General features: G+C 34.5%; 1 protein-coding gene across 1 annotated transcript in view; it reads left to right on the forward strand.

Annotated features, from left to right (window-relative positions):
• Positions 1-13,239, forward strand: part of Il1rapl2 (interleukin 1 receptor accessory protein like 2) — a 1,287,414-nt gene that overhangs the window by 721,795 nt on the left and 552,380 nt on the right. The window contains exon 5 of the mRNA XM_063246234.1: positions 4,336-4,489. Coding sequence (XP_063102304.1) covers positions 4,336-4,489 — 154 coding nt within the window. The remainder of the gene's footprint in view (positions 1-4,335; positions 4,490-13,239) is intronic.

The raw sequence follows: 13,239 nt of genomic DNA on the forward strand, positions 1-13,239 counted from the left end.
TTGGTGTGGCCCCTACATTAATTCTTGTAATTATGTCAACTAGTAGACATTAACATCATTACCTGTTCTTTTTTGTGTAATAAGTGAAACAACAAAAGATTAGATTTATTTAATTTTATGCTCAAGAACATCCAATTAATGATTCTAACTCAAGTATTTGTGAATAGAACTGATATTCTCAATGACTATGGCATACAAATATTCACATTAAGACTGTGAAGAGAGAGATTTAAAGAAAGAAAGCTTGAGAGAAGAGGGAGCTTTATGTATGTTATTTTAGTCATTTGTAACAGAGGTATGGCTGAAAACTGCAAGAATGAGAGCTAGTTTAAAATTGTGTTTTTAATAATCTCTTCCATCTTCAAATTTTAGAAAGTTGTGTTACCTAATTATTGTTAGACATGTGGGTGGATTCCCCAAATGTAGTACAGGTTCCAGAGGAAAATAGCTTTTTTGAAGTGATGGTTTATAGGCATTTTAATAAATTTGCTTTGAGGAAAAAAAGTTAGTCAGTAAATGCCTTGTGTTTGCACTACTATTTTGTGACTAATTCTTAGAAAGTAAAAAGTACTTAAATCTATCTTCTTGATATTCTTCCCATAAGGAATCAGTTACGTGCTCTGAATGGCAATAAAATAACCACAACCACCAAGTCAAAAGATTTATAAAGAACCTGTGGTTATTAGAATATTAATTTATAAGCAAACTGTGCAAATTTCAAAGTGAAAACTCCAACCTCCAAGTGTGGCTGAAAACAGGTTACTTTTACAGGGTCTTGGTCAACAAATATTTCCATTGTGTATTTTGCATTCCTAACATAGAAATAGCTGGAATGGGACACTTGTCAGCCATTTTGGAAAGAAAGAAAAGAAAGAAGCTTGACTGCAAAGGGACTTATGTTGTCTAAGCAAGTATATGCCACAGTAGCCTACTCTTTGAGTAGATAGCCAGGTTGCATAATGAAGCTTTTTGTTGAGTTTAGAAAACTCTAGGAAGACTATTCATCAATAAAATTTTCAAGTTGTTAAAGTTTATTTTAATAATCACAGGGCCAATGAGTGGCAGAAAAAATATTCATTGTCATCGATATTAGGAGTACACACGTATTCGATCCTTTGACAGTTTGTCCTAGCAACACACAGCCATCTTGAGACTTGACCTCTGTGCTTCACATGTCTTTTCTTAACAGGCTCTCAGAATTAAATTAAATATGTCCTGGGACAGTGAGGCATGGCTACATTGTCTGTCTACTAGGAAAGCAATGCTCAGGAGAAACTCTGTGACAGCAGTAAGCTGAGCAGCGAGTAATTTAGGGAAGACAGAGTAAATAATGCTATCAAGAGTGTGGAAATCTTCTGTGATTCATAATAAATATCAAAACCTAGGGAGAATGGCCAACAACAAAACCCTATAAAGGATGGACATGGGGAAGAAGCAAGATGGTCATTTGTGTGGAATGATAGAAAAAGTGTTATGAGGGATTTTTTTGACCAAATATAACTTCTTTAACTACCTGCTAAAATTACAGTTATAGTGACCTCCTAGGAGCTATGCATTTTCAGTAGATTAAAATAATATGTTGAAGGCAGTTTTTTAATCAATTGATAATTTTTTTTTTATATTATTGGTCCACAAACTTCTATTTTTAACCAAGGAAGGCCAGAGGTTCTGGAGGTTCATGATCTAGGATTGGGAAAGTTTAGTAAAGCTAAATATTCTTGTTTTGGCACTGGGTATCAGACACATGACCTTGCACTTGCCAGGAAAACACTTAAGCCACTGAGCCAAACACCTGGCCCTAAAGGGAAACATTCTAACTGCTGGATGATCAGTATGTATAGTATTGTGGTGTTGAACACGAATGTGATGATTAGGGCCTGCAAACATCTGGATTCTGGCTGCTTGGATGGTAGTTAAAATTATCCTCATAATTTGAAGTAGGAAATTGAATCCTAAGTTCAGCAAATTTTTGTGATATAACAGCACTCAGATGAACCCTGAATTTCAAACTACAGATACTGTGATTTTTTTGTTTTTAAAATTCTATTTTATATTTACATTTTCTCCAGAAGGGTCAAAGTGCCTTGACACAACATTTTCTTATGCCACAATCTTCAAAAAACAAACCCACCAAAATTGGTTATTCAAGTTTTTTTTTTTTTTTTCCCTAAGGCTGAATGATAGCTTGGAAGGCATTTGTGATTATTCTAGATCTATCTCAACATTTAAAGATTTTAAGCTGTTTTCCATCGAGTTATTTCCAAATTTCTATAAATTATTTAGTGTTTGTTTCTTGAAGGGAATAAAACCAAAGCAGTCAGTAAGAAAACAAAAATAGCTAGAAATAATTCCATATGAACTCAAACCCAAAATGACATTAGAAAGAAACAGCATTTATTTTTTACTAAGTGTGTGGGATTATTTTCCTACTCCTCCATTTCTGTGTGAAAGTGTAACAGTTCAGTTTATTTTTTTCTTTCCTCTCAAAACACCCAGAGGGACCATATGCCTTTAAAAACCTTCAAAATGATTCTTTAGAAATCTGAGGCTATCTAGTTATAAGCAATGCGAATTTATTTGTGGATTATTATTGTATGATGATAGTAGCAGCTGGGCCATATTTTTCTTTTGTGTTCATACTTTCTTCTTCATTTTCCCAGAAATATTATATCTTAATATTTAACCCAGAAACAAATCTCATGTAGGTGATAAACTTTACCAGGCATGATATGAAATATAACTTCAGACCCACTATTTACTATTCTTCAGAAAGACTGGGAGTGAAGCAACCTTATATTTCAGTCTCCTCCATACTGTTACTTTTATTTGTTCTTTGATATGTATTTGAGTAGTTTTACTCAACATAAAACAACCATATTTCTTAAATATTATACTTATGAAATTAAGTGCCATTTTTTGGGTTTCATTGCCAGAACTCCTGCTAACAAATAATTATTATAGGGAAAAACTAATAAATGGGTATACACACTTCCAAATTATTCACACACACACACACACACACACACACACACACACACACACACACAGAGAGAGAGAGAGAGAGAGAAAGAGAGAGAGAGAGAAAGAGAGAGAGAGACTGAGAGAGAGAGTAAGAATTATTTACAGCTGAGAATTTAGAGGCAGCACTGATTTTAACATAACATGAATGTTTAGGGTATGTGTGTGAGGGGTAAAGAGGGAGGTACAGGAGGGTAAGATGCAGATATATACCATGTAGTGGGGAAACTGTAAACCACTTTCAACTATTGTCCTCATAATCTGCCTTACTAGGAATTTTGTTATTGCCTCAACTGAAATTTTTGATAATTTACATAATAAAATGTTTTTGCTTTGATTGTTCAATATTTCCTCACATCTATCTCCTATACTTCCAATGAATATTGTATTTGGCTGCCAATTTGGTTGAAAATTGGGGGTGAGTACTAGACAGACTGAAACAAAGTATGAAAAGATGTCTGAAAAAATTTCCAACAGACAACGCTACATGGTAGTGTATTCTTATATTTGTTTATCACTTTTTGGAAAATATACTGTCTGGAAAATGATGTATATTCTTTTATAGGAAATTCCAATCCAAGTAGTAAGATTTCCTTAAATTTCCACTGGGATAGCAAGAGAATTGACTTCCAAAGTTAAATTTTATTTTCTGATTATGTATCATGGAACTCACAAAGTAGTGAATGATATTCAATGCTGTAACTATAACAAAATGCATCCTCATTTTACCTACCTGCATTTCTAGAAAAGTTTTTGAACCTATTTTTCAAGACCATTTCTATCTCCCTCAAGTTAATCTCTTGATGACAAGGAGGGATATTCTGGAATATTAGTATTAGTTCTTATAATAAATAGTAATGAATGAAACAATTGGAAACTTAAATGTGGGTGAAAGACTCAGTATAAAAGCTTATTATGAATTTTAAATATCTAAAGGAATCATCCTTCTTAGGACTCTTAGGAAATAACCCTGTCAAATATAGCTAGGACATTGTTATAAGATTCAGGAACTTCTAAGTTTCTACTGTATCTCTTTCACATTTGGGGAGCTTGTATGCTTTTCTATTTTCACACAATGCTTCTAAAGTATTCTTTTAGGGTTAAGCCTTTAAAATGTTTCTTTATATGAAAGTTATGACACTTGTATTAGACACAATAATATATACTTTTGATGTTGTTGGACATTTATTTAACTCCTTAGCTGCATTTTGAAAACTAAAGGGATATATCAAGAAAAGTGAAATTTCTGATCTGCCAGTAGTGAGACAGTGATGTAAATGTTCATTTATCACTTACCTGCAAAAATATTCTTTGTAGGAATGCAAGCCAAAAATGTGGAGAAGCATAATAATACAGAAGGGAAATGCTCTTCTAATCCAGGAAGTTCAAGAAGAAGATGGAGGAAATTACACATGTGAACTTAAATATGAAGGGAAAGTGGTAAGACGTACAACTGAACTAAAAGTTACAGGTAGGTACTGGTTCTAAAAGTGTGGCAAATAAGATTTTAGTATAATTTGGTTTGAGAAGAAAGAATCTTGTTCAGAGAGTCAAGTTGCTTTGAATTTGGAATTGGCTCAGATTAAATATTTGATAATCTTATTAATGGTACACTAAATGAAATTTATATGATGAATCATTAATTTATATTTGGGACCAGAGAAACATCCTCAACTGCCTGTATGAGGGGCATGGCAAAAGGATAAAATAAGAAACAGAGACAAATTTAGTAATACATAAAGGGGGATGGGGAGGTCAGTGTCTCAGGATGGGCAGAGATAAAGATACCCCAAACTAGCCACTATTTATTGAGTATATACAATGATATGGGGGATTAATAGAAGATTCAGTGTGGGTGAAAGACTCAGAGGTTAATGACTCAGAGGGAAAGGAATAACGGGATGACTCAAGAGTAGGGAGACGATTTTATGCTAAGAAAGATATTTCCCTGGAGTGTTTTTAATCTTAGTGATTTTATTTTTAATTTCAGTGGGTGGGAGCGAATGGCCCATCCCTAAAACGAAAATGGAAAATCTCAAAAGAGTGGTATCAATATCCCAAGAGTCCAATTTATCCTTTTGGGAAGTATGCAAAATTAGCCATTTTGGATTTGTGGTTCCCTAACAAATTTAGAGATCAAGTACCTAATTGTTGCCTGGGTATTTTATGTCTGTTTGAACGTTTATTAACTCTCATGTATCATTGATTACTAGTATAAATTTCAAAAAGTATGTAATGGATACACTCTGGGATATTGATAACTCACATGGAAAAGTTCTATGTAAGTTAAAACACCTTTCGGAATGAGACTGTATTGAAATTTTGAAATGAAATCATTTTGGAGTTTATCCAGAATACCATTTAAACAAAATTATGCATAAGTGAGTGATGGTATCATGAGATTTTTATGGCTCTTAAAGTCCAATAGTTTGTACATGTGAGTTTTAAATCTGAAGTATGGGAAAATATAAAATAATAGTTCTTGGAGTGCAATAGATAAACCTGGAGTACTCTAACCTAATAGAAAGATTTAGGAAGTAATTTTCAGAAGTATAGAATGGAATGTAATACCATTAAGATGCCTCTCAACAATAAATGTGATGAACTATAAAAAAATCTATGGCAAAATTCTACTTACTGTTGCTCTTGAGAAAACCTTGGAGAATTTACCATTAATAAGTTGAGTATGCCTTTCCTGAAATGCTTTAGACCCGAAGTGTTTCAAACTTCAAGCATTTTCAGAATTTGGTATATTTACATATGTAGAATGAGATATCTTGGTGAAGGGACCCATGACTAAATATGAAATTGATTTATGTTTCATACACATCTTGTACACATACCCTGCAGTAATTTTACACAATATTGTAGTGCAACTGCATTTTTAATGTGGCCCATTTTATGATTGCAAATGTAGAGTTTCTTGTTATGGCATCATGTTGGCACTCAAAACGTTTTAGGTTTTGGAATATTGAAGATTTAGGATTTCAAAGTAGGGGTTTTCAACTAGTATCATGTAACTATCTGAATACATCTTGGTTTCACTTATAGTGTACATGTGGAATCTTTAATGTGTCAAATATATCACAACAGAAAGTAGAATGGTGGTAACTGTTGGCAGGCTGAGGGAAATAATGAGATCTAGGTCAAAATTTTACATATATATATATGCAATGTTATAGCCACGTAGAATACATCGGTGAAGTGATTTCATGTACCACATGATGACTATAGTTAATAATGTCTATTGTACACTTAACATTGCCTAAGAATGTAGATTTCAGGTATTTTGTCCCAAAAAATAACAGATAAATAACTAGATGAGAGCATATATATGTTAATTTTCTTGACAAAAGTAATGATTTCACAATGTATACATTACTTGAGATAAAAGATGGTGAATGTTAGTTTTTAAAATGTATTACAGTAAAAGATACACTGTCATTAATCCTTCTGAAAGTACTCTCCTTTACTTTGAAAACAATTATCCCATCTTTCTTGCCACTTTCTGGCATAGTTCTAGAAATCCACTTTTGTCAGTGTCTCTAGTCGCACTCATAGCTACCTACATATACTGAACTGATTTAAAATGTTTACCTTGTGTGTTCATGAAGTCTGCAGAATGCAAAACTAGTTAATAAGTTATGAGGACATACTATAATATTACAATAAGCCTATCTTTCAATTGGTTGACACATAGCAATAGCATTTATAGTATTTTAAATCATAACTTTAAGGATACTTACAGAATAGGATCTTGATAACTGGTTCAGAAAGTGGCAAGAATGATGAAATAGGTGTGTTTAAGACAATGAGGAGTATTTTGAGGCAGTTTAAGAGCAACGTGTCTTTAACCGTAATAAATTTTAAATTCACCATATATTTTGGTCACTCCTTATATATCAAAACATCATGCTGTATACATTAGTTATACAAAATTTAAAAAGATGTGCCTGTATTTGTATGCATAGGTGTTTGTGTACATATACATACATATTTGTATAATGGAAAAATAGTTTTGCTATGATAACCTTTGAAATCATTTAGACAGTTATGATACTTCCATTTATTTACTTATAACAAAATGTAGATTACCTCTTTTATCAAATAATGTTGACATTAGCAAGTTGGTTAATTATAAAATGTTTTTGCTTATATTAGGGTAACTTTTTCTATATTAGTTTATGTCTGGCTGAAATCTTTGGAGTAATGATAGTGAAATAATATTGAAACTTGTTGATAAGACAAATGTTAAGTTAACTTTTGGTCACCAGTTTCATTTGTTTATTTTTGCTTTATGCAAAATTTAAAGCTTGTGTGTATGAGAGTATGTATGCACACATTCACTACTATTCTAATAAATGACAGTTTCACTTCTTAGTTTGGATTTAGAGAGCACCTTATATGAAAATATAAATAGTTCTTTGGATTAAAATAGCATGTTATTTCCCCCATGAGCTTTCAAAATAACGAACATACTTGGTCAATTTCAAATACCAAAGATTTGCTTGTTTTAGTTTCTGATTGTCTCAATGTGAACTATACTTCCATGACTCATTCATGGCAAGAGATTTGATCAGAAGAATTATATATCGTCAATAACTGGACTAATTTTGCACAAAGCTTTCTAACATCATCTATTTGACCATAATTACCTGTATTTCTCTGATGTTTATAAACAAGTTAAACTGAAAACAATTTGCAAAAGTTTGTGATATTGTGGAATATTTTAAGAGGCAGATGGCAATGTTTTATTAGGTATAATTTGAAGTACATACTCAAAGAATATAGAATGTAGGACCTCAAGAGAGAGACATAACATAGAGGTTGGAATATTTATATGTCCTTGACACAGGAGTACAGGGTGACATATGGACTGAGGAAATGCAAATGATTTGTTAATTGTAAAGTCCTAGGACAATGATGGCCAACCTTTTAGAAAGTAAGTACCCAAACTGCAAAACCCAGTTGTTGATCATAAAATGCCAATGCTACAATTAAACCTGAATACTGAGGTTATAGTTTAGAAAAACTCAGCTCATATCTTAACATCTTTAAAAAAAAACAAAATAACATAACTTATAATGGTACAAAGAGCTTTCTACTGAAAGATAAATTTTGCATTTGATGTGCTGCTATGTGACACTCAGTGGCTTATAAGGCCATTCTGAAGTTACTTGGCTCCTATGCTCACAGAGAGGGTTCTGCGTGCTTGCTGTAGCACGTATGCAATAAATTCACCACCATTGTCCTAGAACAAATGCACCAAACAGTTCTCAAAGCCTTGCACATGGAACCATCTAGAGAGCACTAACTTCAATTCTTCTCCTAAGAACTCAAACAGGTTTTAAATAGGATGGCCTAGACAGATGTCTGCCTAAGAAATAGGAAATATAAAAGGAAAGTTGCAATGAATTCTGTGCTGTGTTCTTCCACAGCAGTCCACTCTTATTTTACAGGCTATACATGTTTTTCTACTTTGATGTGGCCCAAATTCACTCTGAAGAGCATGTTTCTTTTCCTAAATTTAGTAAACATAAAACCTTGTCACCTTGTTTCGGACTAAAAGAACCTAGAAACTACCTATAGAAGGAGACTTCAGAACCACAAAACCAAGTAACATTCTAGGAATGGAAATCTGTGTCATTTGTGAATCTGTAAATGTTCACTCTTGCTTTTTACAGGAGAAAATTAATGGCACACCCATAGGTAAAAGGATAATGACTTATTTTATAGGTGAAAGGATGGCCAATTTCACACAAGAAAGGCAAGACTTAGTCTTTTTTTTAGGGTGGGTGATCTGAAGTGTTTTGGCTGTAAACAGTCTTTGAAACTTGGAATATATTTTTCTAATTAAGGTGTTTCTGCTTTTATATTTCAACAAAACTAAATAATATTTAAGGGATTTTACATATGATAAGACTAGAAGAAAAGAAGTATAAAAGATCCTAGAGAGTGCAGATCTGGATGATTTGGGTAACTTAGATTATGTCCTTAAATTGAAACTTTTTTATTTTTTATTTTTGAGATCTTTTATTACTACATATTTGCAGTACATAATGATTACATTCATCAGGGGAAGTTGGCACAAGTACATAACACATCTTAATTTGTTTTTACTTTCCCTTCACCTTCCACTCCACTCTTTCCTTCCATCTCTTTGTCCCTGTCACATTTGAAATATATCTATCCTTCTAATTCAATAATCTATTGTTATCATATATTGGGTGCTGGTTTCTGCTTCTTGAAGTTGTTTCTAGGTTCCTCCTGTCCTTAGCAAAAAGTTGGTCAAGACAAGTACTAATGGTAGGAAATTTTACTAAAGGTATGAAAATAAACAGGCTCTAAAGAATGAGTTTGGGCCAAGTAAAGTAGAAAAAGAAGTCACTTTATTTTGTGAGGGTAGGCCATCCATGTGAGAGAAAACATAGTGGCAAAAACTTAATGCAGGCCATCCTTTATTTTAATCATCCACTTCATATGCTATTAGGTCTAAACAATTCTATCGAAAATGAGCTTGAGTTCTCATGAGAAGTCCACATGCAGGAATTTTGGACCTACCCTGCATATATGCCCTGAGATTTTGTAATTAATAAGTCAGACCTACTTCCCCAGGCAACTTTGCCACACCCAAATCTTCTGCCTCATTTCCCTGATAGAAACATATGTGCATAATTTTTTTATGAAGTGCTCAAGAAGTGAATGTCTTCAATAACTTATTCTAACTGGAAGGGACTGTAGATTCTACCTACTGGGTATTGTGTGTTCTCCAACTACCTTGGAGTATTGTGTCTCAATGGCTGAGTTGAAGAAAAAAAATCTACACAATGGGAGAAGAATGACTATTGAGCTATGTGTTTGATGGAAGAATGAAAGTAACTACTATTGCTTGAGGAATGTAGAATGTAATTATGAAGAGGAGATCTGATTTCCATGCTTCTTGTACCGCACAAAGTGTGGCAAAGAGATAGGTTAGATAAATTGTCAAAAGGTTGAGGACTATAGACTTAACAATAATTTGCATATAAGGGATCTAATTAAACACAGAATCCTCAGTACAGGTCCCCATTTAAACTGTGGTGAATTAAAGTTAACATTGACTCTGCTTGTATACAGCCAGAGCAATACTGGAGTCTTGTTCCCAAAGAGGTACCTCTGGGCTTCCAAAGATTCTCAAGAATTGCATTCTGGTTAGTCCTGTGAAAATTCTAGTGACCATTTACCTGTAGGATTTTTATAGTTTGTCACTATGTCCCTTGAGGAAAGACCAGCATAATTTATCAGTAACTGGGAATAAGGTTAGGGTTTGAAAGGCTGTAGAGTTTTCCTTTTTCTTTCCCTATTAGCCTTTGATTTCCCAAGGAGATTTTAGACATGTTTCTTTGGGAGCCCCTGCAATGAATGAAAATGACCTTCTTGGGAAGACTGACTACCTCTAAGACTTAAAGAATTTCCTACTAGTTTTAAGATGATTGCTTATTAATCAGTAAACTCCTTCTTTATAGATTGCTGCATGGACATATAACACCAGAAAGTCATATTTGGAGCTTCTTACCTTTTCCCAATATCAATGCCCAAGTAAGCGATTTAAATTCTGCTTTTTTAGAATAAAGATTCCTAAAGGAAGTTGGCCTCAATGATCTGTTATGAACTGGCGACTGCCTAACATGCTTTTTTATGTCTTTCTTGGACAAAACTACTTCAATGAGTGAGACACCCTCTTCAGCGTCAGGAAGTGACAGATCCCTGATGTCCTGCATGCTTACCTAGATCAGAGAGATCACTTATTTATAAGAATGGCTATCTTCTAGTCCTGTAGGCATCAGAGACACAGGATTGAAGTAGTGCCAGTTTTTATAATAATATCTAAGAATATAGCCTGATACTTGGCAAGCCATGACCCCGTTAACTACAAATATATTCTTTGGTCTCAAAGAGCCACTCTGACCTCATTAGGAATCAGGATTTCCAGTTTCTGTCCTAAAGTTATTTTTACAGCTCCTCTGTTAGTACAGCTGTAGCTGCTACAGCTAACCAGCATGGGGGCTAACCAGCAGCAACTCCATCCAATTTTTTGTACAGTATGCCACTGGGCAGAGTTCTTGTCCTAGCCTTTGGATCAAGACACCTCTAATAGTTCCTCTTTTTTGATATGTAGAAGAAAAAGGGGTTTCTTAAATCAGATATTTCATTTCTGTATACTATTCAGAAGGATCTGCCTGTCAGCTAACTAGGTCAAAGAGACCTGGCATAGTTCCAACAGGTAAAATACCTTTTGACCTTTGCCAGAATTTGAGAATTATCCCAAATTTGCTAGTAAATTTCTTATCTGCAAAGGAGTAGAACACTGTGGAGCAATTAGAAACTCATGGTTAAACAATTGATCTTCAAAATGACATGTCAAATCAAGAGTAAAGACTCTCTGACAAGAAGTTCCCTTAACTCCAACTATGACTATCAATCTATAGAAGGGATTTGGAGAGAAGGAAGTAACAACTGAATAAAGCAATTGAATTGGCTAACCTATAACATCTAGAGTTACCCAGGAAATAATGTTAGGAATAGAGTTACTCACAGGGAATAGTGATGTTCATGGACAGGGACACTGGAGAGTCCCTTTGGCAACTTGAGAGCAGGAAATGAGGGTTTTGTTTGGCCTGTCCTCTTTCCAGGAGCTGGGACAACTCAACTCTCCAATGCCATGAGACAGGTACGCTGTCTGTGTGACACTCAGACCAAGGCTGAGGCAGTAGTTTGGTGCATTCAAGTGCCCAGTGTCCAGACTTCTTACACTTAATTGTCCTTGGGTTTTTCCTTAAACAATTTGGATAAGATTAAAGCATTGACAATTGTAGCAGCTGTAATTCTAGCTTTTTGTTTCTGGCCCTCCCTCATAGTCTGAGTATTGAACACAGCAATTGTGTCATAACTGTCTTGAGGTTCCATCTGAACTTTTCTTTTTCATTAAGTAGATGATAGAGACTCATATAGTCATGAGAAATGAAAGGGGATCCAAAAATGTGATCACTTCCCCATAGTTTCTGGGATTTTCCTGGGTTACAGTTTCACAAAATCTGTACTGAAACCCCTCTGAAAATCCCTCCTATAGATCTATAATCATAGTTGGGGTCAGGAGAACCTCTTTTCAGAGATTCTTTACCCCTCATTTGTCATGGCACTTTGAAGACCAAATGTTTCACCATGAGTTTCTAATTACCTTACAGTGTTCTGCTCCCTGGCAGAGAAGATATTTATTAGCAAAATTGGAGTAATTTGGGGCCAAGGATTTAGGTCAGTGGCATAAGCATCTGCCTGGCAAGCTCAAGGTCATGAGTTCAATCCCCAGTATCACAAAAAAAAAGGAGTAATTCCTAAATATTCCAACAAAGGTCAAAGTCTAAGCATAAGACATTTCAATCCCCCCTGTGCATTAAGCAAAAAAAAAATTAATTGAAAAATAATTTCATAGTTTAAACTGTCATCCTATACCAATCTCTTGCCATTTCATACTTCATAGTGAACGGAAACCACATGGCAATAGTAGGTAAGCTATTCCTTTTTTAAATTGGCAGAGGCCAGACTTTCCCACTGATCAAAAATAGACCCTATTGGCAAATTTTGTAGACTCTGCAGTGAGTGGTTCATATTGTTTCCCATGCCTCATCTTGGGACTTACAGAGCCTGAGAACTAGATCTGGTGTCCTTAAAATGGCATGCCATGCAGAAGGAAGAGACCTAATGAGCTCACAAACCATCTCTAATAAGACACAAGTATTTACTAGACAGACCTGTCTGTCCAAAGCTAGGATGATGCAGGCATCTTTTATAGAAGCATCATTTTGAGCTGTGGAGCCTTATGATGACAACTCATGCGAAAGAAGAAGACTTAATTTAAGCCCACAAAGCATCCCTTATACGACTTCAGTATTTCCTAGTTAGATATCTCTGTGAAAATACTGGAATTTTTAATAAAATCATAGAATAAATTCTTACTAATGAAGTTTTGTCTCCATATTGGAGCTTACTAACTCCTTCAGGAGAGGGATTTGAATCACTTGATTGCTGTCTTAGGAACATTTTTTCTTATTGCTGGGACAAAAATACCAAACAACCAAAGCTAAAGGGTGAAAGGTTTATTTAATTCATGTTTTGCAGAGGTTTCAGTCCATAATCAGTTGGTTCCAAGGCAGGGTGACACTTGGCAGAGGGGCAACAGTTCAT

The sequence above is a fragment of the Cavia porcellus genome, unplaced genomic scaffold (genome assembly GCF_034190915.1).
Source record: "Cavia porcellus strain 051 isolate PalLab524CR breed Dunkin Hartley unplaced genomic scaffold, mCavPor4.1 scaffold_3, whole genome shotgun sequence".
NCBI classification, from domain to species: Eukaryota; Metazoa; Chordata; class Mammalia; order Rodentia; family Caviidae; genus Cavia; species Cavia porcellus.